The sequence below is a fragment of the Ictalurus furcatus genome, chromosome 6, assembly GCF_023375685.1.
Source record: "Ictalurus furcatus strain D&B chromosome 6, Billie_1.0, whole genome shotgun sequence".
Lineage (NCBI taxonomy): Eukaryota > Metazoa > Chordata > Actinopteri > Siluriformes > Ictaluridae > Ictalurus > Ictalurus furcatus.
Genome location: NC_071260.1, coordinates 18,776,654 through 18,804,569, shown reverse-complemented (window position 1 = coordinate 18,804,569; position 27,916 = coordinate 18,776,654). Strand labels below are relative to the sequence as shown.

The 27,916-nt window shown below is 38.6% G+C and overlaps 1 protein-coding gene across 2 annotated transcripts in view; it reads left to right on the top strand.

Moving 5' to 3' along the window:
- enox1 (ecto-NOX disulfide-thiol exchanger 1) overlaps positions 1 to 25,651 on the top strand; it is a 60,135-nt gene extending 34,484 nt beyond the window's left edge. Inside the window, exons 2-15 of one of the 2 annotated variants that reach the window (XM_053626905.1) lie at positions 1,122 to 1,253; positions 1,775 to 1,912; positions 4,497 to 4,664; positions 4,802 to 5,008; positions 5,518 to 5,751; positions 10,456 to 10,668; positions 12,401 to 12,507; positions 14,101 to 14,218; positions 15,213 to 15,397; positions 16,533 to 16,640; positions 18,243 to 18,302; positions 20,514 to 20,613; positions 21,729 to 21,814; positions 23,517 to 25,651. In XM_053626905.1, the coding sequence (XP_053482880.1) occupies positions 1,244 to 1,253; positions 1,775 to 1,912; positions 4,497 to 4,664; positions 4,802 to 5,008; positions 5,518 to 5,751; positions 10,456 to 10,668; positions 12,401 to 12,507; positions 14,101 to 14,218; positions 15,213 to 15,397; positions 16,533 to 16,640; positions 18,243 to 18,302; positions 20,514 to 20,613; positions 21,729 to 21,814; positions 23,517 to 23,648 (1,866 nt within the window). In that variant the 5' untranslated portion in view covers positions 1,122 to 1,243 and the 3' untranslated portion in view covers positions 23,649 to 25,651. Of the gene's footprint in view, positions 1 to 1,121; positions 1,254 to 1,526; positions 1,913 to 4,496; positions 4,665 to 4,801; positions 5,009 to 5,517; positions 5,752 to 10,455; positions 10,669 to 12,400; positions 12,508 to 14,100; positions 14,219 to 15,212; positions 15,398 to 16,532; positions 16,641 to 18,242; positions 18,303 to 20,513; positions 20,614 to 21,728; positions 21,815 to 23,516 lie in introns of those variants that run through there. The other variant, XM_053626904.1, reaches the window with a different exon arrangement.
- Positions 25,652 to 27,916: the final 2,265 nt, after the last annotated feature.

The window sequence follows — 27,916 nt, the reverse complement described above, 5'->3', positions numbered from 1 at the left end:
GATGGCCAAGGGCCAGATGGAAGTCATTTATGGATGGTGCACTGATAGGGAGGACTGGCTTTGGAGAGCAACATGTCCTTGAGGAGTATTTATTGTGCATTCTAATAGGCTGAATCATTGTAAATTCTGCTTGCCATGCCACAAAACCTAGACTGAAATAATAATAGTATTTTATTCTTTTAAACAAAGGAATTCTGATTAAATTACCCACAAACTAGACAAAGAGTAATCTTATGATTTCCATCTACCTAAACCCCTGATCCTTTTAACCTGTCACTGGAAACCTACAATCACCCCTGGCTGAGGTGATGTCTGATGTCGGATAAACTACATTTACATTAACAGTTATAGCATTACCCAAACATCCTGCACAAGTGCCTTGTAGACTTCATTTAAAAAAAAAAGTGGGGGGGTTAGTGTGTGTAGTGACTGCAACAAGAACACACAAGTCACAGAATGGTATTATTATTATTATTATTATTATTATTATTATTATTATTGCCTTTTTAGTCAGTACTCATTTAAATAGTTGGTGAAGAGGTCGGTCTTCTGTCTTTGTTTGGAGACAGCTGTTTAGACAGACAGATGAAGTGAAGTTCATTTCACAACCTGGGTTCCTGTACAGAGAAGAGACTTGATGCATGTTTTCCTTGTATCTTGATGAGGGATAATGAGTCAAGTTGACCCATGCTAGAGTCTCAGTTAGTTACCATTTGTGCTATGTTAGACAAGTCACACAATAGCCTTGTCTTTTTTTTAACATGAAAAAAGCAGGAGCTACACTGTTTCCTTATAATACAGCGAATGTGGACTGAATAATTCACTGAATGGAATAACAATGAAATATACAGATTTATTTTTCAATTTTTTAGACACATACATATGACAATCTGTCCACAGCCCCCGCCACCACTGGAATTGCAGAATGTACGCTATTACTTTTTAAATTACAGTGTGACAATACTAATGAATGTATACATGCTTTAATCAACTTCATTTTATGTCCATTTTGAACATTAATCGGTGTCATGCAAATAACCAGATCCAATGTGTTCTGATTTATTTTGTGAACTCTTCTGTAGTGTATGTTCACATGATATGATTGTATTTGTCTGTGGTAGGTTTGCACATATGCTGTGATGAGCCCTTGAGTTTTACTCTCTGCCCTGGGCAGCTGGCCTGGAGGAGCAGGAGCTTCGGGGACAGCAGTAGCAGACAGAACCAGAGATACAGCAGAGCTGCCATGGGCAGTGGTAAATAACTCTCTCATTTTCCCTTCTGTCAGAGCCTTGCCTTTATGCACGTTGATTTACTGTAGTACTCTGCTAATTCTATAGCAAGGCTTTTGTTTAAGCCTCATCATTAGTCTTGGATTTATGTCCTTTTATCCTTCCTTCTGTCGATAATAGTATTTTACGTATAGATAAGATCTCTAACTGTTCATTGTGATAACACTCAGGCATATATTATGCTGTAATAAATATATATACAAAATTACAATTAAAATTTGACAGGTATATTTTTTATAGTATTTTTTTCAAAAACCGAAGAGACACCAGACGTCATGAAAGGGACATTTACAATGTGATCCAGTAAAAAAAGCGGTGATCTATACAGAAATGAATCAGCAGTCTGCAGCCACCAGAGGGGTTTATAGAGGGATTGCTCAGTCAAGCTGGTTTTGTCTTTGTCTTCAGTCAAGATAGATTGCGTAAGGATCTGTTCAATATTTACTTAAATAATCAAATGTGTCCTCTGTGCTTTCTCTCTGCAGCAGCAGATGGCATTGGGGGTTTGGGTACAGAGCAGACCCACCTCAGTGTGCCTGTGGCAGACCCCAGTGCTTGGGCCACAGCCATGAATAACTTAGGCATCGTGCCTTTGGGCCTAACTGGGCAGCAGTTGTTGTCAGGTAGAGCCATGCATCTTAGTAGTATGATCTAACATATTCTTACTTTTACTTACATTTTCTCCACTCTCCCATACTCTTTTTTTCACACTCGAGCAATGGCTTGAGTCAAAAGCAAATCTCTCATATTCCTCCCAGCAAACCACACTAGCACCAGCTGCCCAAGCCAAGTATGTGACCTTTTAGCAGCAATGCTAGACATTGGATTTTATGTTAAACTGTGTTCCAGTCTGTTGAGCTTTATTTTTTCAGTGAGGACCCATTTGTTGCCGCTCTGGAAAGGCTGGTACCCTCGAGTGCTCTGGAGGCATACACTGCCTCTTTGTCCGAGGTCTGAATAAGTTATTCCTGCTTCCAGCTTCTACTTAGAATCATTTGGAAAGGTGTTGGCACCCTTTCTGTGGCACCTACTGTGGAAATGAAAGAGTCATTAATTAAGGAATGGTAAACTGCTCATGCAATCACTACAGCCTTTGGTAATTGTAAAGCAATTCTTGCAATCAAGATACAGTGAGCTTCATAATTATTGGCACCCTTTGCAAATAGAAAAAAATGTCTTTGTGGTTAATTGTCTTAACCTCACACTGAAAATATGAAAGAAATCTAAGATATTTAACCATAAAGACATTTTTATCCATGTGCCAGTAATTCTAGAGGTGACAATAAATCCCAAAGGAATGTAGCTTTGCCTGGGACTGTCTCTGAAGTGCATAGCAAAAGGAGTGAGTGAATGATGGAGAGGCTCTATAATTAGCTTTCCATACACTTAAGTGCTGTGACTGCATTTACAATAGTATCTCATACAAAATAAAGCCTGTGCTGAGTTAGCGACATATTGGAGCTAATATCATCCCAAGGAGCCATGGTAGATTGAGGCAAATTAAGCTGAGATTTAAATGCATGAGCAGATTCTATGGATCATGCATATTTATGGAAATGGTATCATTTGGAATGGCTCATATTTGAATTATATTTGAGAGTTTTGTTTTGGGGTGCTATGATTAATCATTAAAGACTGGATATTCAAATTATTATGATTTGCTTCTGGCATGATGTGACCAGTTAATAAAATCAAACATGGGGAAAGAGTTACTAGCAGTTTGCATGGGACCTTTTCAGAGCCTGGGTACTGTAGGTAATGTGAGTCACAAAAACAATTTATGGCATACCTGGACTGACAAACATAAATGGATTTAGTCACAAGTCTGATTGTACAATGGCAGGGCCATTGTAATTTTTATAGATGTACTGATTTCAAAAGAAACTTTGGAACATGCTTGAGCACTTGGTTTCATCATAGGTTTAAAAATATGTTAGAGTATTGTGTTATAATATTTGCAGTGTTAATATTTGTTCTCCCTTTACCATTTCACATCTTCAAAGAAGCCTTATTGGGCAGCATTAGTCTGGCCACAAAATATTTGCAGGCACATATTCAATACTTATATTGTCTGTGGATATTAATAAAGGCTGTTTGAACACATGACCATTCTAGGCTGAGGTGATGAAAGTTAGATTTTGTGTCACTATTGGACAATATTGATCATGGCTGCTCTGGATTATTATGTATTGTCTGTATGTAATATAATGAGGGATGGATGGGATGCTACTGGGCTGAAGAAGTCACAAGATTAAAGAGATTTCCTCATGGAACTAATATTCCCCTGGTGCACAAATGGCCAATAATGGTATTTTTGAAGCCTTCTGATTGATGGCATTCCACCATTAAGTTAATCACAGCCAGTTGTTTCTTGTGAAGAAGTTCAGCTCTGGATCTAATTTCTCTGAAATGATAAAAAGAAAGTTATGATAATCACATATAATCCATTCCTTCAGTCTCTGGCAGCAAATGACAATCTTTAGGCCAAAAGAATGAGTGGTCCTGCAATCCTTGGAGGAAGGAATAACATTAAGAAATGAAAAATAGGAGGTATTTCTGTGTGACATTTTCATGTGTTTGGCAGGGATCTGCTAAAGTACACATTTCACATGATTACAGTAACAGATTTACCGTCTGCTATGTCTCCTAGAGCAGTGGTTTTCAAAGCGGGGGCCGCGGCCCCCTTGGGGGCCGCCAGGGGGTGCCCGTGGGGCCTCAACAATTTGGTGTGAAAAATAAATAAATACATGATTTTCTGTTTCTCACTCTCAGACAACCACACACACACAATCAATTCTAATCTAATGTAATGTAAAGATGCAAGATGTAATTATTAATTTTTAAAAAAAGGGAGATATATTCAGAAGTCTGTATTTTTAATGTGTTTTAAAGACATCTTGCAAAAGGGGGGCCTCGGTCAAATGTTAATGCCATTTGGGGGGCCTTACCCTGGAAAAGTTTGGGAACCACTGTCCTAGAGGATAGAAGAGAATAGGATTCTATTGTACTTTAAGTCTCAACCTAAGCCCTATGTCCTATCTTTAAGGCAATGTTGGTCTACTATCCTCTTGTTAGAGTTTTAGTTACTGTTGTTTATTTATCTTGTTTAATTACTGTTAGATTATTTTGTTTATTCTCTTCTACTTGTTTGAAATTAATGGATGCATTCCTAACCTTTTATTTTGTTGGATTTTTCTTCCCTTCCAGATTCCATCTGTATCCAAGGTTTTGACCCCAACTTGGGTATTATTGCACCCATTAACCCCTTGATGGCAGGGATCAGTCTGGTGCCTCCTCCACCTGTGCAGCCTGAGCTACCTGTCATCAAAGAGATTATCCACTGCAAGAGCTGTACACTTTTCCCCCAGAACCCAAGTAAGAGTTTAATGTATATCCTGCAGATAAGTGCATGAGCTAATCTCATCTTTCCCAGCAAAAAGATGGGTTGATAGAAAAATTAGAGCTGATACAATCATTAGTCAATTGTGACTTGCTCTGTTTCTATCATGCAGATCTTCCACCTCCATCTACCAGAGAGCGTCCTCCAGGCTGTAAAACAGTGTTTGTTGGTGGACTCCCTGAGAATGCAAGTGAAGAAGTTATCCGAGAGGTGTTTGACCAGTGTGGTGAAATTGTTGCTATCCGCAAGAGCAAGAAAAACTTCTGCCACATCCGCTTTAGTGAAGAGTTCATGGTGGACAAGGCCATTTATCTTTCTGGTGTGCTTTTGTTTTTCGTTTGCACAAGATTGACTTAGAGTATATTTTGATATACAAATTAAAGAAACAAAATATACTGTAGGGGCATTTTGGTGGCATGGACTGGGTCCATTTCTTCCTTTAGAGGAAAGAGTCACTGCAAATCAATACAATTAGCAATGTCCTCATCCACAAAGTACAAGATCTCACTGAATGGACTGATGAATATGAAAATTATGTCAATCATATGCTATGGCATGGACGCTCACCTAATATCAACCCGATTAAACACTTATGGGAGATTTTGGAGTGAGGTGTTAGTCAGCACTTTCTACGACCACAAGCAAAACACCAGTTGACACTTGTACAATCTATGTGAATGTGCACTGAAGCTGTTCTGGCAGCTCTGGCCCAAAACCTGTTGTTTTTCCATTAATTTGTCATTAATGATATGAAAGCTTTCTTCTTTTCATGTTTTTTAAAAATTTTATATCAGTATTGATTTGTAATGGTTGTTTTTTATGTCTTAGGCTACCGGATGCGCATTGGTTCCAGCACAGATAAAAAGGATTCGGGTCGCATCCATGTAGACTTTGCTCAGGCGAGGGATGACTTGTATGAGTGGGAGTGCAAACAGAGGTTACTGGCACGAGAAGAACGTCATCGGCGCAAAATCCACGAAGACCGCTTGCAACCTCCTTCTCCCCCCCCTATCATGCACTACTCAGAGCACGAGGCAGGCCTACTTGCCGAAAAACTGAAAGGTGTGTTTTTCTACTAAAAATGTTGCTGCTTTTCATCCCGGAAATGTATCATCATTACAGTACCAGAGAAAAACAGTTAAGGTGAAAACATATCTTGAGCAGCTGCTCTGCAGTGCTTTTCCAACTTCAGTGTGGTCTGAAGACCTGCTTAGCTGTGTATGCTGTTTCATTCCTGCTGCTTTCTGATGATGTCAAAGTTATTAGTGAAATGCTTGCCTGCTAAGCCTAAGTACTTCTCCTCAGCTTAGTCTCCTCCACTTTCTACAGCTGCAAAGCAAAAAAAAAATCCAGCTGTTGTTTGTTGCGTGCCTCTGTGCTGAACTAGCTTCTATAGTGGTCCTTGGTGAATATGCCTCTAAGGAGTTCTCTGTAAACGGTGTTAGGAAATAACTTTAGCAACTGAAAGACTATGCCTAAAGCCCCACCTTCTTCTCAGTCACTTTCTCTACTAGAGCACTAGCCCAAAGGTAGAAGGTCCAGCCAAAGTTCTCAGAGTTCTCCCCCTTTTTGTGAGGATGTTTTCTAGGGTGTCAGACAGTAGGTTTACAGTGTTGTTTGCTCATTTACTATATGACAGTTATGTTAATAAATAAAGATGAAATTCTTTAACACAAAATGCTCTGCCAGGATGAGCATGTAATAATAGACACAACTGAAACCTTGGCATAAATAATGGAGTGTTGATTACTACACCTCAAGAACATTTCCCAGCCAGCTGGTTTTACACCTGTGTTTTTTTTCCCCCTCCCAAACTAGACGCACGCATTTCACTTTGAAGTCTGTAAATAATACAGGCAGTCAAGATCAATCTAAAACACCTCCATTTCTAAACTCCATGCTTTCCGTTATATACAGTGAGGGAAAAAAGTATTTGATCCCCTGCTGATTTTGTACGTTTGCCCACCGACAAAGAAATGATCATTCTATAATTTTAATGGTAAGTTTATTTGAACAGTGAGAGACAGAATAACAACAAAAAAATCCAGAAAAACGCATGTCAAAAATGTTATAAATTGATTTGCATTTTAATGAGGGAAATAAGTATTTGACCCCCTCTCAATCAGAAAGATTTCTGGCTCCCAGGTATCTTTTATACAGGTAACGAGCTGAGATTAGGAGCACACTCTTAAAGGGAGTGCTCCTAATCTCAGCTTGTTACCTGTATAAAAGACACCTGTCCACAGGAGCAATCAATCAATCAGATTCCAAACTCTGAACCATGGCCAAGACCAAAGAGCTCTCCAAGGATATCAGGGACAAGATTGTAGACCTACACAAGTCTGGAATGGGCTACAAGACCATTGCCAAGCAGCTTGGTGAGAAGGTGACAACAGTTGGTGCGATTATTCGCAAATGGAAGAAACACAAAAGAACTGTCAATCTCCCTCGGCCTGGGGCTCCATGCAAGATCTCACCTCGTGGAGTTGCAGTGATCATGAGAACAGTGAGGAATCAGCCCAGAACTACACAGGAGAATCTTGTTAATGATCTCAAGGCAGCTGGGACCATAGTCACCAAGAAAACAATTGGTAACACACTACGCCGTGAAGGACTGAAATCCTGCAGCGCCCGCAAGGTCCCCCTGCTCAAGAAAGCACATATACATGCCCGTCTGAAGTTTGCCAATGAATATCTGAATGATTCAGAGGACAACTGGGTGAAAGTGTTGTCAGATGAGACCAAAATGGAGCTCTTTGGCATCGACACAACTCGCCGTGTTTGGAGGAGGAGGAATGCCGCCTATGACCCCAAGAACATCATCCCCACCGTCAAACATGGAGGTGGAAACATTATGCTTTGGGGGTGTTTTTCTGCTAAGGGGACAGGACAACTTCACCGCATCAAAGGGACGATGGACGGGGCCATGTACCGTCAAATCTTGGGGGAGAACCTCCTTCCCTCAGCCAGGGCATTGAAAATGGGTTGTGGATGGGTATTCCAGCATGACAATGACCCAAAACACACGGCCAAGGCAACAAAGGAGTGGCTCAAGAAGAAGCACATTAAGGTCCTGGAGTGGCCTAGCCAGTCTCCAGACCTTAATCCCGTAGAAAATCTGTGGAGGGAGCTGAAGGTTCGAGTTGCCAAACGTCAGCCTCGAAACCTTAATGACTTGGAGAAGATCTACAAAGAGGAGTGGGACAAAATCCCTCCTGAGATGTGTGCAAACCTGGTGGCCAACTACAAGAAACATCTGACCTCTGTGATTGCCAACAAGGGTTTTGCCACCAAGTACCAAGTCATGTTTTGCAGAGGGGTCAAATACTTATTTCCCTCATTGAAATGCAAATCAATTTATAACATTTTTGACATGCGTTTTTCTGGATTTTTTTTGTTGTTATTCTGTCTCTCACTGTTCAAATAAATCTACCATTAAAATTATAGACTGATCATTTCTTTGTCAGTGGGCAAATGTACAAAATCAGCAGGGGATCAAATACTTTTTTCCCTCACTGTATGCTGCATAAACAATTTACACCACTGAGCTTGTGCTTATGGTTTCTCAACAGGGTGTTTAATTTTAAGAATTAATTTCACTTCAAAACAAGGACTCTCATATACATATTCTCCAGATCTTTCCAGGTCAAATGTTTTCACCTTCATAAGCAACATATCATTTTTGTCCTGCCTCAGATTTTATTATTATTATTTAATTAATTTTTTTACATTTGTGATAAATCAAAACAGACATTAGGTGTAAAGCGCCTTTCCAAGCCTCTCAAATCTCCTAATCTGCTTTCATTTAGATGATGGTAACTTGACTGCACACACCTTATCAGTAATCTTGGCACACAGTTGAGTGTTTCCTATTCCCTCAGTGTGGTGCTTTCCTGCACCATGTGCACTTGCATTTTAACTGAGTCCCAAAACACACGCAAAGTTTGCCAGATACAGCTCAATATTCTGCTTGGCACAGAAAAGACACCACTGTGAAATGAGTCTTTACTCTGAATTTGGGGCAGCCTTTGTTCTTTTGTAATACACTAATATTTATTGGCTATAAATATGATCGTGCCTGTTTAAATGGGAACAGCATGCAGGCCTTTGCTTTTCTGTCTGAGATGTTAGCTGTAAAACATCAGGCTGCACTCCCGCAGTAGACCATTTAGGGTATGTGTATTTCAATGGAGTAAAGCCACATCTTTGTAAGAGGGCAGCACTAAAAGCCAGTGTAGCAATGTAAATCCAGTATTTCCACTGGATTTGGCTTTTATTCAGCTCTGTTTTGGGTCTTGGCTCTTCGATAAGTCTTTCTTAACCTGCTCTGTCTGGTGCAGGTGAAGGCATGTCATTTTCTTTTATGTTGTTATTTTTATTCATAAAAAAGGAGCATCTGGTAAGTGTTTTCTTATTTTAGGAGAATGGAATAAATAAATTTAAATACAGTTATTCACAAAAATAAGCCAGTAAACCAACACTATATCATAAAATAGTAATTCTATTTGTGTTGGCTCTGAATAACTGGTAGCATATCTTTCATAAAGCTACAGCAGGGGAAAATGGGTATGCTGGGGGATTTAGAAGGGAGAGTGTTGAGATTTACACATTTACAAATCCTGGCATGGTCATCATGATTGGTGCGGACTGGCTGTGCAGTCTCATTTGACTGAGGGAATTATTTTTACTCCTGTCGAATGTCATGCTTGTCCTGGGACCAGGAGAATTCTACTTTCAGAATTAGCTAGAATGATGAATAAGAGTGCAACTAAAAGGCATATCTGCTCTCACTCACTCATGATGTTTTAGAACTCTATAGTCTCCTGGATTTGTTTTTTTTAAACCAAACACAGATCACACATCAACTCCTGGAATAATAATTGGTCTCTTGGATGTATAATTAAAATTGTTAGAATATACTGAGATGATCACACACTGCTTTTCATATGTGCAAGAGGAAATATGTTTCATCTGACTATAGAATCCAATCCCATTTGAAGTTCCAGTAGTGTCTGGCAAACTGAAGACTTTGAAGAGTTTGTTTTTGGATGAGAGTGGAGGCTTTTTTCTTGAAACCCTTCCAAACAACTTGTGGTGATGTAGGTGACTTCGGATTGTAGTTTTGGAGACTTTTTGACCCCAAGATGCAATTAACCTCTGCAACTCTCCAGCTGTGATCCTTGGAGATTTTCCTGTTCCTAGTCACCCAGCTGTAGTAAAAAATGTAAAATATCAATGAGAATATACTTCAAATATATTTTTCTGATATGAATTCATGGGGTGACAATAATTGTTGTGCAATAATAATTTAACAACGATATTTTCTGATGAACCTGTGTTGTGTTTGAAATTGTTTGATAGTAGAGTATTTTGTTGAATTTTTTAACAAAAGATCAAAAGTTTAAACAATAAGGACAATTTTTCCATAGCTTCTTTGCTCATATTTATCAAGGGTGCCAATATTAGTGGAGGACACTGTGTCATTATTACATTCATCCTGACCCACCAAAATCTATGGTTGTGAGCTGCTGCTGCATCAAATCATCACTGAATCATTAAATGACCCTGATTAAATATTCCATTAACACATTAAAATAGGATATATGTGTGTGTGTGTGTGTGTGTGTGTGTGTGTGATTTACACAAAAAATATATTTCATATATCTAATGTAATACTTAATATATCTTTATATATTTTTTTAAAAAATCTGTCTCTACTATGTCTGAATTCATGTCAAAAATAATATCTCCCACTTTTCCCCACAGATGACAGCAAGTTCAGTGAGGCCATAGCAGTACTGTTCACATGGATAGAAAGGGGTGAGGTGAACCGGCGCACCTCCAATCAGTTCTACTCCATGATCCAGTCAGCCAACAGCCACGTGCGGCGCCTGATGAATGAGAAGGCCCAGCATGAGGAGCAGATGGAGCAAGCCAAAGAGCTCTTCAAGAACTCACTGCTTACCATCCTCACCCAATGTAAGACTCACAGGCCTTATACACACTGCTTACGTAGAGATGTTCTTGTAGTGTTACCATGACAACAGTACATCCTTTGTTCTGTCCAAGATTATGTGTGTTTCTTAAGCTGGCTCAGTCTTTGATCAGATCAGTGGGCTTTCTGACTCAGTTTTCGTGATGAACCATCGTAAATGGCTTCATCTGGCAGCTACGCCAAAATGTAATGACACACAAACTAAACTATTATGCTATATAAGCTTTATTTATGTCAGCCTGTCAGGAAGAGGAACAAGGTTATTTTATATTTTATGTGTATATATATATATATATATATATATACACACACACACACACACACACACACACACACACAGTATACTTATATTATAATAAGATCAGACCTAGCCCCCAAGGGGGACGCTAGCCGTAGCCCACAAAATGGCCCGGGGTAAGTACAGTCTCAGTGGGAGGAGCCTGTCTTCATTTCAGGGATGGAGCTGTTCAACTTATCTTACAGGTAGGCCAAAATCAGATTCTAGCAGTGAGATCATTATTACAGAGATTCTTATTGGGTGTGTAATGATGGAATGCAAGATGCTTTGAATTTTAATTATGTCTATAGATGTAGCTACATGGCAGCATGCCACAGTTAATGAAACTGATATTGTCTTAGTATACTGTAGTAATAGTATGAGATGGCATTGAATGTTGTAATGGTTATAACACAGGCACATGCACAGATAGACTACAGATTGATCTTATACCCCTGCCCTTTTGCAATATGTGTGTGTGTGTGTGTGTGTGTGTGTGTGTGTGTGTGTGTGTGTGTGTGTGTGTGTGTGTGTGTGTGTGTGTGTGTGTGTGTGTGTGTGTGTGTGTGTGTGTGTGTGTGTGTGTGTGTGTGTGTATTTGCTGTAATTTGGTGGCTCACAGAGCAAAAATGCAGACCTGGAGTGTGCTCATGAACCCTGCGACTGGGGACTCACTCCTGGCTGCACCATTTATTTCAGATCTGTTTCCTCAAGTCACATCTGGACCAGCTCCATCCCAGTCATATAGGATGGCTCAGCATTCAAAGAGCTTCATGGCTCTTAACTACCCCCTATATTGCAGTACTGACTGTTTATGAATATTTTGCCAAAATTATCATGAGACTTGTAGTTGGCCAGATCCCTTCCCCCTGTTTCAACATTCTAATTTCTAATTTAAACACACTAAAACATGCAACCCGGGGTACTCTAGGATCAGAGTTAGGAACCACTGGGTTACTATACCTCAACTTTCAAACTTAAACCTGTGCATGGGCCTGTTTAAACACACAACACACACAAATCATACACAAATCATACAGATATCTCAAATAAAGTTTGCAAATTTAGTCAGATCAAAAGGCAACATTTTACAACAGGTAGAAGTTCAGCACGTGTGATCTTCAAAACTAATTTGAAACCCATACATTGCATATTCAAATTTTAATACAAGAATATGACATAATTTTAAGTGAAGCTCCCTCTCAGCTTCCCCCAAATTCATTACAAGCAATAAGACTTGAAGCGGAATTGTATTCTAACCATTGTATCCTGTTGCCTTCCTCAGTCCTTAAGGATTTGAATCAGCAGGTCATAAGGTGTAAGTACAATAGAGCAGACTCTATCAGAAACCTCACTGGGAAGGTTTCTGGTGTGTGGCTCTAGCTGGCAGTGGCTATACATAAATGGCTTGTCTTGTCTGACTTCCTTATCCACCAAAGTTGAGCAGATTACGGCCGTATTCAGCGCTGCCACCAGGCAAAAGGCATGGGACCATTTCTCAAAAGCACAGCGCAAGAACATAGACATTTGGCGAAAGCAGTGTAAGGTTGGTATGTCTCCTATCTTCTTGTCATACTGACTCCACAGGCTACATTGGTGCTCCAGCTGCTAATGTGGCTTGTGGGTCTTTATGGCTTTTGTGGTCTCACAAATAAACCATCCTGCATCACTGATTATGGTCTCTCACTCTGCAGCACAGTCTGTGTGTACTAGAAAGTCAAGTAGCTCTTAAGTTACCATGGTAACAGGTACTTCTAGGGTTAAAATGGTGGTCACTAATGATACACTTGGATTAATTATTCATTACTGATTAAATTTGCATTAGGTTTAGATTAAAGTTTAAAAAGTATGTTGGTGCTACATTCTAGGACTTTGATCAGGCTTTGACGTTTGTAGCTAACCTAAATTCAGTATTTTAACAAACTGATATAGAACAATACAAGTCCTTATTCCTTATAGATACACATTCTTTTGATCTGGTTATACACTGACATATATATGTACAAATGACATATTTAATATGTATAACTTGCACTAAGCTATTGGGATGTTTTTTTTTATCTGTGATGACCAAAAAACATGTACCCCTCTAAAGGAAGTACACAATTTATATTCGTACACTTCTGTAAGTCCAGACATTAAAAGGAAACTTCATATTTATCTTCTCAGTCTAACCAGAGGTAAGATGTTGATTTTGTGAAGGTGACTTTGGTGCAGTGATAGGCCAAAATCAGTTTTGATGTCACCCATGTGAAATCTTGGCCAGTGCAGTTCAGAACATGATTAAGCTAAATTGTATGTCATACTATAACGTTTATTTTTCTTTCATTAACATTTTGTGATAAAATATAGTGGCAACAAAAATAACTGTAGATCAAGAAAGTGTCCATTTATCATAACAAAACAAGATAAAGGAACAAGCAGTGTGGGACTATACCAATGCATACATATAGACAAACTTGCATGTGTTCTCTTTCCCTTCAGTGCAACAGCTCCAACGTTATTTATTGTGTCTGATCTGCAAGATTTCACACTACTGGCATTAAACCACCTCACTACTGATCCCTATAATGACTATCAGGGGATCAGTGAGCCTGGAAGTTTGTATAATGTGATTTTTATACTTTTCAGTCCAAGACAAATGGAGCATCCAAGCTTTTGTTATCACACACAGCTGTGTGATGGCAGAGCCTCAGCTCTCTCAGCAGGCTGTGTTGGACTCGATCAGTCAGCAACTGTCTGTCGTTTGATCACAAAGTTGGGCTGCAATAAGAGCCTTTTCAGAGCTGAAAGACAGAGAATATTATTGAGAAAATGAAACTATTATACTACCTTAAATATGTGCTCTGACATTGATTATCCATGTAAATGAAAGGGATGCTTCTCTCTAGAAGAAATAGAAAATATGGAATATGAAATATTAAATTCATGTTCTAGCAAAGAACATGTTACAGGACAGATGCCACTAATGATGTGTGTGCATGTTTCTCTCTGACTTCCTCTGTCTCTCCTATTGTGTACGTTTGTTTGTTTGTGTGTGTGTGTGTGTGTGTGTGTGTGTGTGTGTGTGTGTGTGTGTGTGTGTGTGTGTGCGCATGTGTGCGTTTGATTGGGTGTGTTTATGATTTTGGTGTTTTAGGAGCTGAGAAATGCCCACAGTGAGGAGATCATGGGAATCCGAAGGGAAGAGGAAATGGAGATGTCAGATGAAGACTTGGAGGAAAACCCCTGTAAGAAGGTTCGAATGGATAACTCAGGTATGAACTATTTTTTTTTGGTTGTTAATTAAAATTGTGTCAAATGTTTTCATAATATAATCATAAAAAATGTCATAAAATTCAGTGTGAAATTATTCAGTGTGATTCATGATACATGGTTTGTCGTGATTCAAACCGTCTTTATATATGTACATACAGTGCCCTCCACTAATATTGGAACCCTTGGTAAATATGAGCAAAGAAGGCTGTAAAAAATTGTCTTTATTGTTTAACCTTTTGATCTTTTGTTTAAAAAAAATACTCTGCTCTCATGGATATCAAACAATTGCAAACAAGATACAGGTTTATCAAAAATAATTTTTGTTAAATATACATGTGCAACAATTACTGGCACTTTTAGTCAATACTTTGTGCTACCTCCCTTTGCCAAGATAACAGCTGAGTCTTTTCCTGTAATGGCTGATGAGGTTGGAGAATACATGGCAAGAGATCTGCTCAACAACCTTTTGCCGCACATCACAACCATATTCCTTGGTCCTATATTTAACAAAGTTTTTTTATTCTTGATAAACCTGTGTTGTGTTTGCAATTGTTTGATATCCATGAGAGCAGAGTATTTTGGGGAAATTTTTTAACAAAAGATCAAAAGGTTAATCAATAAAGACAATTTTTCACAGCCTTCATTGCTCATATTTACCAAGGGTGCCAATGTTAGTGGAGGGCACTGTGTATGTGTGTATATATACATTTGTAATTATTTTGTTTTTGTAAGGTTTGTAATGATTGTAATGCAAGTAATAAGAAATATGAATTAATACTAAAAATCTTTTCTAACTCCTTAGTATATATAATATATATATATTTAAAGAGAGAGAGAGACTGTTAATTGTTACAGCAGAAGGAGTTAGAAAAGATTTTTAATATTAATTCATATTTCTTATTACTTGCATTACAATCATTGCAAACCTTATTTGTTGCCTTTTTGAATACACTGTTCTAACAACAGTCTTTTGTATACTTTTCATACCTGCAGCTCTGGCTGTGCACTCGTATGGCCTGCGAGAGGAGAATGACAGTCTGCGCTGGCAGCTTGATGCCTACAGGAATGAGGTAGAGCTGTTGAAGAAGGAGCAGGGAAAGATGCAGCACCCCGAAGAGGAGCACAATCATGAGCACCAGCTCAACTTCCTGCAGCAAACCATGCACAGTATGCAGCAGGTAGGACATTCTCGCACCCCAACATACACACACACATATAATGCATATAATCAAAGCAGTTCTCACAGGTCTAGAGAGCATACCGTAGCCAGAATAACACTAGCTCTCACTTTTACATTTTATATATTCTTTATAAGACATAAGCACACATGCACACTACAAATACAGCTCAATTTCACTCTGATATCATGGGACATGTTTGACCTCTTTACACAAAATGGTAAGGCTTACCTAGTAGCAAGAGCATTGGGAGCTTGCAGTGCAGCCTGCCAGACACTCCGACGAGCTCATGTCTATGCCTCAGCAGTCCTTTACTGCCTCTACAAAAAAAAAAAAAAAAACAGAAGCAACACACTCATCTCTCTCATTCACTAAAAAAACATGAAGCAAAAGTCATGATGCATTTGTCTTTCATAACATCACATATTTTCGTGTGACTAAGACTCAGTATTTGTACTCAGCAATTGCTAACATAACATGATATTATTGGTTAAATATAATTTTATCCTGCATATTTCCAGTGAAAAATCATTGCATTCTGATGGAAAACCAAGAATTTGTATTTTATATTACACAATACAATTTCACTCAGGTACAATATGGCCAGGTGCATGAACAAACACAGTATAAAGATCAGTTTTGATTTCTGGTTGCCTTTAAATAAAAATAATAAATAAATAAATAAACGTCTGGTATTTCAGACAGAAATTCAATTCAATTCAGAAATCCAATTGCATCCTTAATTTCATTGGCGAATCCACTCTGACTGTGAAGCAAGATGAGATCTGACTACAAAGTCGCAGAGCTGTAACCAGGTTTTCTGACTTGACTAAACAGTATCATAAAACCATAAGGCACTGGTAACAACACATTAGCTGAGATGTACGTAGAATACATTATTATCATTAGTTTGTTAGTGGCTGAATTAAGATATCATATCAGTAGCTACACATCAGTTTTGTCTAGCATTAGAGAGAATTTTTTTTGTAGATAGCAGTCCTGTGCTTCATTTTTCTGCACCAGATTGAGATCCCTGTTGTTGATCTCTTTTCATAAGCATTCATCACCTACACCGGCAAGTACTTTGTTGGCGACTGCTATCATTTGTTCTTCTTAATGCTGTCTGTCTCCACAGCAACTACTGAGGCTCCAGGATGAGCTGAAGGGAAAGGAACTGGAGCTGGAGCAGGCACGAGACGAGCAGCGCTACCTAGAGGGGGAGATCTTCAGCCTCAGGGAGAAGGTAAGTTTAACACACATAGTCCGGATTAACCCGTTAAGGACTCCGCCTATTATTCAGATATTTCTCTTAAATCAGGGGTTCCTTGCTTGAAGGTTTTTGGTCAAAAGACCCTAAATGGAATTTTTGAATTTTCTGTTTATCATCATGCTTGTAAATCCATGTTCAGTAACGGTTTCACCATAATTTCATGTTTGATTTCTTGACTTCTTTTGTTCCACTGAGTCAGAGTCATTCGATGCTGTCAAGGAACTAGCCGAGGTAGATATATGGAGAAAATTGTCCATTTTTATTGGTCAGCTCCTATGCTAGTGCTGTGTGTCAGTATAATGAAAAAGCTTTCAATAGCATGCACAAAATATTAGCCCACAGAATCGCTCTTTGTAGTTAGATAGCTATTTGTAAAAATGTTTTAAAATAAATGGATAAAGCAAACAATGAGTTTCTCTCATAGCCCCATTTGTAAATTAACCCCTAGTTTGGGAAACTTTGTCTTAAAGCATATTTTTAGTAACTACTAAGTAACTACTATTATTGTAAACAATATGAACTGTTTAATTGGACATCTATTATAGATGTGTATAATTTACTAAAGAGCCCTATTTTACTCCTTAATCTTTTTTCCTGCTATAACCCATTTTTAGACCAAAATTCTGTTGGGGGATGTTCCAAATTGGCAGTCTTACCTCTCTGTCTCTTCAGGTGCGACTACACAAGGCCAATCTGTAGCCTCAATGAGCTTTCTCTGTGTATATAGTGACACACACACAAACACACAATCTTTTTCTTACAATTGTAGGTTTGAAGATTAATGCCTAGAAGGCTAGATATAACTTAGGAAGGCTGTGTTTTCTGCTTTGCTTGACATCTGCAGAGCCAGACTCATTTACTGTCTATATATTACATTTGCACATCCCATTCTCTGCTTAACCATTTCATGCTCTCTGACCTACAGATGGGGGGGAAATGTGCTGCCTATAAAGACACCATACTCTACAGTGCGTTTAGTGCATTTGTATCGCTGACAAAGTGCCGCTGAAAGACGATCCAAGTGTTATTGCTTCTTCACTGCTGAACAAAGCAACATGATCTCCTCTCATTTTTGCTAGCACCGTGGTTGGCCTTAGAGCACAGAATAAAATCCATGCTTGTTTACTCAGTTTTCCTAACTGCAGACATTGGTTTGCATGAATGTTATTTGACTGAGATAATGGGAACATCAATAAAGCAGAGGTCCTGTGGAGATTGTGGTTTACACTGTACCTAACCAAACAGACACAAGTTGAACTCTATGACTGACCTGTTTTCTATGTTTTCTACGTATAACAATCCTTCAGGAGTAACTTGGGGTTTGATACACTGCCAGTAGTAGTCTATTGAAACACACATGTATAGTACATGAATAACAGTAAAAGAGATCTCATTCACTGAAAAGGGATTACATATTTAACATTTACTCAGCTATGTATGTGCTATGAAAATATAAAGCCAAGGTGTCATACAGGTCAGAGTATACAGGGTTGCGTAAACAAACGTTTGTTCCTTTAGCAGTATATGTACGGTATTTATAGCTATACAATTCCATATACTTTTTTCTCCTGACAGCTTTTGAACAGCACAGACTTGGTGGAAGGGACAAACCACACCAGTGACACCCCCAAAAAGGTAAAGAAGAGTCACTAAATTACTGCATACTGGACATGCTGATTTTACATAATGCAGCTAATATACTCAGCAAAAAAAGAAACGTCCTCTTTCAGGAGACTGTATTTTAAAGATAATTTTATAAAATCCAAATACACTTTACAGATCTTTATTGGAAAGGGTTTAAACAATGTTTTTCAACAAACCATAAACAATTATTGCACATGCACCTGTGGAACAGTCTTTAAGACACTAATAATTTACAGGCGCTAGGCAATTAAGGTCACAGTTAGAATAAGTTAGGACACTAAAGAGACCTTTCTACTGACTCTGAAAAACATGCCATAGGCCTGCTGCAGGGAGGCCTGAGGACTGCAGATGTGGCCAGAGCAATAAGCTACAATGTCTGTAATGTAAGACGCCTACAGGGAGACAGGAAGGACAGCTGATCATCCTTGCAGTGGAAAATTACATGTAACCATGTGTCCCCTCAGACATGATGGAGAACTTGTAAATGCCTCGATGGAAGAGTGGAGTAACATCTCACAGCAAGAACTGACAAATCTGGTGCAGTCCATGAGGATGAGATGCACTGTAGTACTTAAAGCAGCTGGAGGACACCACATACTGACTGTTACTTTTGATATCGACCCCCTCTTTGTTCAGGGATTCATTATTCCATTTCTGTTCCTCAAATGTCTGTGAAACTTGTTCAGTTTATGTCTCAGTTTTTGAATGTTTTTATGTTAATACACATATTTACACATGTTAAGAAATTAGCCAGAAATAAAAGCAGTTGAATGTGAGAGATCGTTTCTTTTTTTTTACTCTGCTGAGTATATTTTGCTGAAATAAATGTAAGAATGTAGATGAGGTCCTTAGTTGCCTCAAGTTTTAATTGGCAATATCAAAACAATTCATGACCAAATCTTAGGCTAAGCATTTAGCATCTCTTGTCACATGTCGGTTGGAGTAATGGTAAAAAAATAAAATAAAATAAAATGAAACAATACTTCTATAATGCCTAAGCTGTACAAAGCGCTCCGCTTATTTAAAGTGTGTAAGTAGACTATCACTTCTTTAGCTCTTAATGCACTCGTAGTGATTGACAGCTTTTCCATCAGGACATGTCTGGTATAAACAGTGAGGTTTAGGGTTTAAGTATCATCTCTACTCAGAGGAACTGTCTGGATTACTCACATCTTATCAAGCTATACATTTGGTTTTTATGGTGGTTCTATCTATAGAATACCGTGAACACATAGAGCAGATGGGCAACTGTAGGAAGTGACTGCCCACCACAGTTCGCATAACAGATCAGCTTAAGAGCAGCTTAATCTTCCCTCCAGAACTCAAAAGCTCTGGAAAATTACAGGGTGTCCAGAAAGTCTCGAGACCTAAACACTTTTTAGCAAAATGTCTTTCAAAATATTTGATATATATATATATATATTTTTTTTTTTTCTTTCCAAATAGCCTTTAAGAATGCCTTTCACAAAAGAAGAACACATTGAAATCATTGTCATGGCTGGATCGGGAAGCTGTCGCAAGGTTGCGATGGACTTTAACAGGAAACTTGGCAAGCACATCACACACGACACTATTGCCAAACTGGGAGCCAAAGTTGGGATCCACGACTCCATGTGTGTTTACAAAGAAATGGCAATCATTACATTTAAAGTTACATTTTGCTAAAGTGTTCATTTCCCCTATGTATGGAGACTTCTGGGACACCCTGTATATCAACCTATAGCAACAGGGTATATGTAAGAAATATTAATTTTATTGAAAGGCAATACCTTCACAAAACAACATACCACTAATGTCTAAATATATACGTACATATACACAGCATTGTTGTTTTTACTGTTACTGACTGGAAATTTATTGCTTGGATTTAAAATGAGGTGTGCATGTAATGTCTTTATTTGCGAGGTCACCTCAAAGAGCATCTAAAAAGCAAATTGTGTGTGATGCCCTGATGTGTGAATCACTTCATCATTTATTTGACTCATGGCCTGCTATCTTTAGCAGCCTCTGCAAAGAGGATGAGGGTAAATGTCAATAAACATTGATTTCTCTGTAAGAGGAGCCGATTGCTTGTTTACTACAGATTGGACAGCATGGATGTGGCTTCTCCTCCATCTTTCACTGAGTTTTGCTTCTTACTCACTTTACATCTTATTTTTATGTGTGCATGGTGTGTGTGTGTGTGTGTGTGTGTGTGGACAGGGAGTAAATGGCACTGCAGCACTCTATCACCATCGAGAGAAGGGCATTGAGGGGGTGACACGAGGTCCTCTAAGATCTGAGAAGGAAGCTGTGTTACTTGGTAAGCGATCTCTGGTCTGTGTAGGTTTGATCAACAGTGGTTGGATTGGAAAAAATGCTGAATGGTTTGGCCTAGAACAGTCTCAGTCTTACTCTAACATCTACTGTAAAGCATGCAGTACGTAGAGCAAGAGAGACAGAGACAAAGAAATGCTGCTATACTAGTTGCTAGGAGATGTAGTCACAGTTTCTAGTCTATCTTCTGTGCTTCTGGATGTAGATCCTGAGGAGCACTGAGGTCAAAGGTGCTCAAGGGAGCTGTTCCTTTGTCTGATACACGCTTCACTGACTCTGACCTACACATTCAACCCTAATTACACACACACGCGCACACACACACACACCATATTTGCCCTGCTAACAGTTAAGAAACACACTATACAGATGGAAGCTAGGGTTGAAAAAATGACTGAGGGGCCTTGAGCCAGAACGGCAGAGAAGCTCAGATTATTCCAGCAGAAGGGGCATAAAAGATCAGCAGTGAGACACAAAATTGCTTAGATTTACAGGCATAAACCATCAGTCAGTAACACTGGAGTGTTAACTCTGGAGAGGAAGCCTTCATTTGCTCCCATAGGCAGCACTGCTAATATACGTCCCTTTATATAAGAGGATTGCTATTAGATTTGCTTCTCTTCATACAGAAACACATTTTTATCTATGCTGGAGCAGCAGACTGCAACTCAGCATGAAGGTGAAAAAGTTGCTCCTGCACAACTACTCTGCTTCTCATTGTCAAATCTGAGCAGACATCATGATCGAGCCCATCCCTTTCCTACACACTCACGAGTGAGCCTCTGTGAAAGTAGGGCTTGTGAAGGGAATTGAATTAGGTTCCTCTGTAATTGGCAGTGTTACGCCGTATAAATCAAGGAAATAAATATTGGCTTGGGACCCTCCAGGCAAGGCACTATATTCTCTGCCTCAGCTTCACTGCGTTACCTTTGGAGGACCTCTCCAAGGTAATCAACTAAAGTGGGGGAGGTGGAGTGACTGCTGGTTCTGCTCTGACAAGGAGTTTTATGATTGTGCAGGCTGCCTTTATTACTAGCCTGTCAGTTACTTGCAAATGTGGCCATAACAATACTGAGCCTTCTATGCTCTCTCTTTGTGCAGGAGTCATATCAACCTTCCTCCATGTCCACCCATTTGGAGCCAACATTGAATATCTTTGGTCTTACATTCAAAGGCTTGATGCAAAGGTAAATACCTTTCTTTCTTTCTTTTGTAGTAAATAATTTATTTTCTTGGCATCTGTAAATGCACACAATTTATAACATTTAAGTATTTGGTAGATGATCTGTTCTAGAGTGATGTATAAGCGATGTAAAAATCATCCATATGATACGGAAGATGATAAGATATGATGATATGGAAATAACCATACCTACCTTCTGAGTGGGAAAAAAGTTTGGATTTCCCTAAGCAAACCCAGCATTAGGCAACTGGCTATACAAACAGGTTATGCGTCCATATTGAAATATTTGTTTCATATTTCAATGCATCAACACTATGCATTATTTCTATTAAATATTAGGAAGAGCTTTGCTGATGTTTAACACGAACACTATGCTCTATGCTAATACTAGCAAATGTTAGATCAAAGCAACAACCTCTGTTTTACGTTTATTTTATATCAGCTTTGAAGTCATAACAATATTTGTTTATTCACCTGCAGTTTCCAAGATGATGTGAATGGAGCAGTAGAGGTGTTCTGTTGTGTATTTGAAAAAAACTTTATATTTATGCTATTGCAGACCAGGGGTCTCATTCATCAAAGTGTGCATAGAAAAAAGTTCTAAATTTGTTCATAAGAACTGCCAAGAAATTGGCATTTTTCACATGTGCTGAAAGCAGTGGACACTGATAAATCCCACATATTTTATTTTGCTCTGCTCTTGCATGGCCATACTCATTTGCCTAAAGAAACGCCCCCAAATGGCTAAATACGGTAATTTCCCTTTAAAAATGAAGGGAATAAAGTAGAGATACTGTGTTATGAAGTAAAGTAAATCAAAACTGGTTTATTTGGCTTGGAGTGGTTTGTCTATGAAATAAATAAGAAATAATATTTTTTAGATTTTTAGATAGTATGATTACATGGACAACCTATCACCCCAATTACATTTAGAAAAGCTGTGATGGCATGAAAAAATGTCTTTTCGACTGCAGTCTTTAGAAATGTACGTGTACTTTTACAGCATTTAGCAGACACAATGATCCAAGTGCTTTGAAGTCTCTTTTAAAAATACATCCTCATGCTAGTTCAGAAATGTCATGCATTGTAGCATGAGTGATATGCAGGCATGTAATGCGACATTATTCGACTCAGAGTTTGTTAGAAAGTACCAGACTGGTCTCCAATTTCTCAGCGAAATAAGCCCAAGGCTAAAAACCGTAGAATAGAGACTAAATCTGTACTGGGCAAATTAAATCACCCTCTAGCAATCTTTAAATGTGTCTTTTATATGATTTTACTTTCCATTATCTATGATACCTGTCTGCAGCTTATGAGCACAGGAATCATAATTACTCTGTCATTATGCTGACATGATTGACAATAAGTGATAAGCATGCACATCGTCGTGCACAAGAAAAACTTGATAAATCACATTCTATGAGTAGAAATATGCAATAAAACCATGCACATGGTTTATTTTCCTGCCATGTAGATTATTCTGTGTTCAGTGTAGCACCTTGTACTGAACTCTCTTTGAGCCCAAGTGGCCTAATTGAGTAGGCTTTGACTGCTGACCGAAGGGCCAAGATCAAAATGCACATTGCACTGTAGACAAGCTTATGACGGTGAAAGATGCACTAAACTTACATAAAAAAAAACCCATCAGATTTCACAATAGGTATAAATAAATGTATTTACTTATATCAGTAAATATCTCTTCTCAGATCTCTGCCAGTGATCTAGAGCGGCTGATGGTGCGGCTACCGAACATGTTCAAGCAGGAGTTTAGTGGTGTGGGCGCCACGTTGGAAAAACGCTGGAAGTTCTGTGGTTTTGAGGCCCTCAGCTCAACATAACAAACAGAGAGACAGTTGCTGACACTGAGGTTATGGGACCTGCGAGCGCTGGGCCTCGGTGACAGACAGAATGAGACTGGCCAAAGCCTCAGAGAAACTCAGAACAGGGTTCTCCCTCACTGCTGTAGCCGTCACCCCTGCTGTTCTGGTTTATAGACACTGAGGACGGCAAAAGTAAAATGCACAGAATCGGGATAGATGTGCTTACTTGAAGAAGCTCTACTCAGACATCTGATCCTGTTGCGTAATTTTCTGTCAACAACGAGGAGAGAAATCTAGGAATACAGCACTGCTCAATTATAAATGAAGAATGTGGACTATGGATATGTACTGTGACACACAAGTGTGCACCCAGCAGATCCAGTGTCTGAGGCTATTCACTGTACTGAGCATTTATTTCAGAGTTGTGCACCAGTTTGCCAAAAGCATTACAGCTCACCTCAACGTTACGGAAAGTGTTCAGAGAAGTAATTTTTCGTCCAGCTTGTCATTGTGCATTCTGTGCTACAGTTCTTTTTGGGAACTTCAGCCGTGGTAAATACTACAGAATAGTAGCCATGCTGCAGTTATTACTTACCCATGAACATTTCCACCCCAGAGTGATGGAGAATATTTGACTGTTTAGGGTCTTTTGTTGTTGTGTGCAGAGTGTATGTAATGTGCATTCTCCTCGCGTCACCATCGTTATCAACTCATGCTAATTATGACTCTCAGAAACTCTATTAAAACCCTTTTTATTCAAACGCAAACATTATTACACAAGCCAAGATGAAAGTTGTGTTACATTTTCCGTGTTTATTTTTTTACTAACATTTCATGCAGTACAAGTCAGTAGACTTGATGTGAAGCAGAGGCTCCCTAATCACTCTGAATAAAATACTCTGTTGTCTTAATGGGAAAGAAGAAGATAGTTTGCTGTCATAAGAACATTTTTATATTTCCTCCTCGAACTTTTTCAGAAAATGGTTCTCGCAATGAAAACAGGACTAAAGGATGTCTAGGAAAATACCCTGAGAATAAGACTTGGCAATAACTGATTATTAATGGAAATAGTGTTTATCATAATATATTCAGCTGACGCAAGTATGATGACGGTTCAGAATCGATTCAGGTTCATTTTTTATTAATTAATAAAATTAATTCAGGTTATTATTATTATTATTATTATTATTATTATTATTATAGCACTTTTAATAATAGACATCATCATCAGAAAGCAGCTTTACAGCGATCCGGATGTACATATATATTTAGATCCCTAATGAGCAAACCAGAGATCAAACTTCCTGAGATGGACAAGGAAGAAACAATGAAAGGAACCAGTCACAAAAGAGAATCCACCACCTCTGGGTGAAACCTGATATTGGGATTACAAAGCAAATCAAATAGACACAGGAGAGAATGACCTTTTGGGTCTGTTTAAACTCCTGTTCATCAGTTCAAATATACATTTAAAAAAAAAAGAATGAATCTGAGGTAGCATCCCATTTATTTATTTATTTATTTATTTTGCTTTCTGAGTGCAACCACACACAATATATTTATTAGTTTGGAGGTGGGATGCCCCCAAGTGCTATTATTTTGCAAGTTGCTGATATGGGATATGCGGTGGTCTAGATCTGACAAGACGAGATGAGCAGCTTTTATTGTGACTCAGACAATATACATATACCAACTTATTAGGAATTTGGGTTCAGTGCACAGGGTCAACCATGATATGATCCCCCTGAAGTAGTTGAGGCTTAAGGGTCTTGCAGAAGGGCCCACTGTGGCAGTTTTTCAGTGATGTGAATTTATGACCTTCTGATGATTAGCCCACAGTCTTAACCACTAAGCCAGCACTGCTCTCTACTGCCCTCAACGTTTAAAAATCCAATTCTTTTTTAAATTTGTTTATCAGGAATTAGATCTGAGGCTATTTTTTGTAAACCAAGGTAAATCATGTCAGAACTTTTCCCACCCTCAATGTGAAAGTACAGTGTTCACAGTGTGCACACCCTTTTATAATTGGGGGTGTGTGTTCAGAATGAACCAGTCTCACCTATCTCATGTTCAAAAGTAATGATCATAAAGCTGTCATCACTTAAATTATTCTGATTAACCTCAAATAAAGATCAGCTGTTTCTGTAGGGATTTCTTCACATCTTGGTTTCATCTGACTGCTGAAGCTATGGTCTGCAAAGAACTTACAAAGTCTGTACAGGGTCTCACTGTCAATCGATCAGGAGAGGGGGACAATTTTTTTTCCAAAACTTTACATATATCACGGAACAGTTTACTCTCTGCATGCAACAACTATCTCCCATATTCTTCACGTCTGGGTAGGGTGGCAAGACAGAAGATCTTGCTCACAAAAAAAATCCAAGCCCAACTAATTCACCCCAAACCATGTGGCAAAATGTGTTATGGTCTGACAAGACCAATTCCAACAGGTATAATAATTCCATAATTTCAAAAGGTATATTTGTTGAAGAAAGAAAAAAAAAAAAAGCACATCACCAAAAGAACACCATACCCAGGTGAAGCATGGTGGTGGCAGCATCGTGCTTTATGGCTGCTTTTCTTCAGCCAGAACGGGGGCTTTCATCAAGGTGGAGGGAATTATGAATATCTTCAAATACCAGATGATTTTTTGTGCAAAACATTCAGGTGTCTGCTAGTAAGATGAAGATGAAAAGGAATTTCCCCTTTCAGTGTGGCAGTGACCCAAAGCATACATCCAAACCATCCAAGGAATGGCTTAACCAAAAGATCAATGTTTTTGAATGATCTAGCCAGAGCCCAGACCTGAATCTAACTAAAAATCTGTGGGGTGACCTGAAGCAGGCTGTGCACAGGAGATTCTCTTACAACTTGACGGATCTAGAATGTTTTTTCAAGAAAGAGTGGGAAAATATTGCCAAGTCAAGATGTGCCACGCTGATATACTCTTACCCAAAAAGACTGAGTGGTGTAATAAAATCAAAAGATGCTTCAACAAAGTATTAGTTTAGGGGTGTACACACTTACGCAACTAGGTTATTGTAAGTTGTTTTTTTTCCCTATTTATCCCTTAATTGTTTCTGGTTCCTTTTCACTTATTTATGTGTTTTATATTTTCACATTGAGGGTGGAAAAAATTCTGCCATAATTTATCGTATATATCTAACCTGCCATTTTAACAGGGGTGTGTAGACTTTCTATATCCATTGTATGGTTAGATATGGTTCAAATTGTTTATAGACAACACTTTGTAACTCGAATATTCGTTTGAAAAGGCGTACATTTACTTTGGATTAAACAAATAATTTGTCATTACAGACTTCCTGAGTCTGCAAAAGACGGCAAAAATGAATGCATTTTGTTGACAGCATGGTGCACAGAAATACAGCTTGCATAAGCTATTCTTCCTGCCAGTGAACAAAAATAGTGTTTGCTGGACACCAAAACCAGACTGCAAGAATAGCACTTACTGTTCAGCTTCTTATTTCTTTCCTCTGTGACACACTAGCTTCTTTCTAAATAACCCTGAAGCTGGAAAATGAACATTAAGCACAGTCATTCATTTTCCTTTTCCCCCTTCCTGTTCATTTGGTTTGCCATGCATGCAAGCCATTAATGCTCTGAATATCTGTGCTTGACTGATGATGATGGCCATCAAAATGCTAGCACAGCAGGATGTTTACAAGGCTCTCAGTGTGCAATTTCTTTCTTTTTACTCTGCACCTATTTTCCCCCAAAGGCCTTCTAAAGTTGTACCTCACCTTTTCTCTGAAAGTTATTTTCTTACAGTTATTTGTGTTGCTCGTGTTCCTGTCTCCATAGCAATAGGATACTAATGTGATGTAGGTAGGTACTCTCCATCAAAGTTTCAGCTGTTTCTGACACCATGCATTACTGTACTACATTTCAACAAAATAGTACAGTAGTAGTAATAGTATTATTAGAAGTAGTAGTAGTAGTAACGAGTTCCAGACTTAGCCTTTGTCTGAAAGAAAGACCAACTAAACACCAGCTAGGAATTTTCTAGAAAGATGTTCCAGTGCCACTTTTTCTAGAAACCTCAAAAATAAGACTTTTTTTTTTAAATAAAAAAAATCTTCAGTCACTTGCATAGCCTATTTTGCATAAAGATGAAATGTTGGAGACATGCTTTTGGTCTGTCTGAGGACGTCTATGGAAAGAGCTGAGTTTGTGAATGAGGTTTCCTGAAGTCATCTATAAATAAACTGGGTAGGGAATACAAGCTGCATGAGCTGTACTAATCTCTCCTACTGACAGTAGCTAGT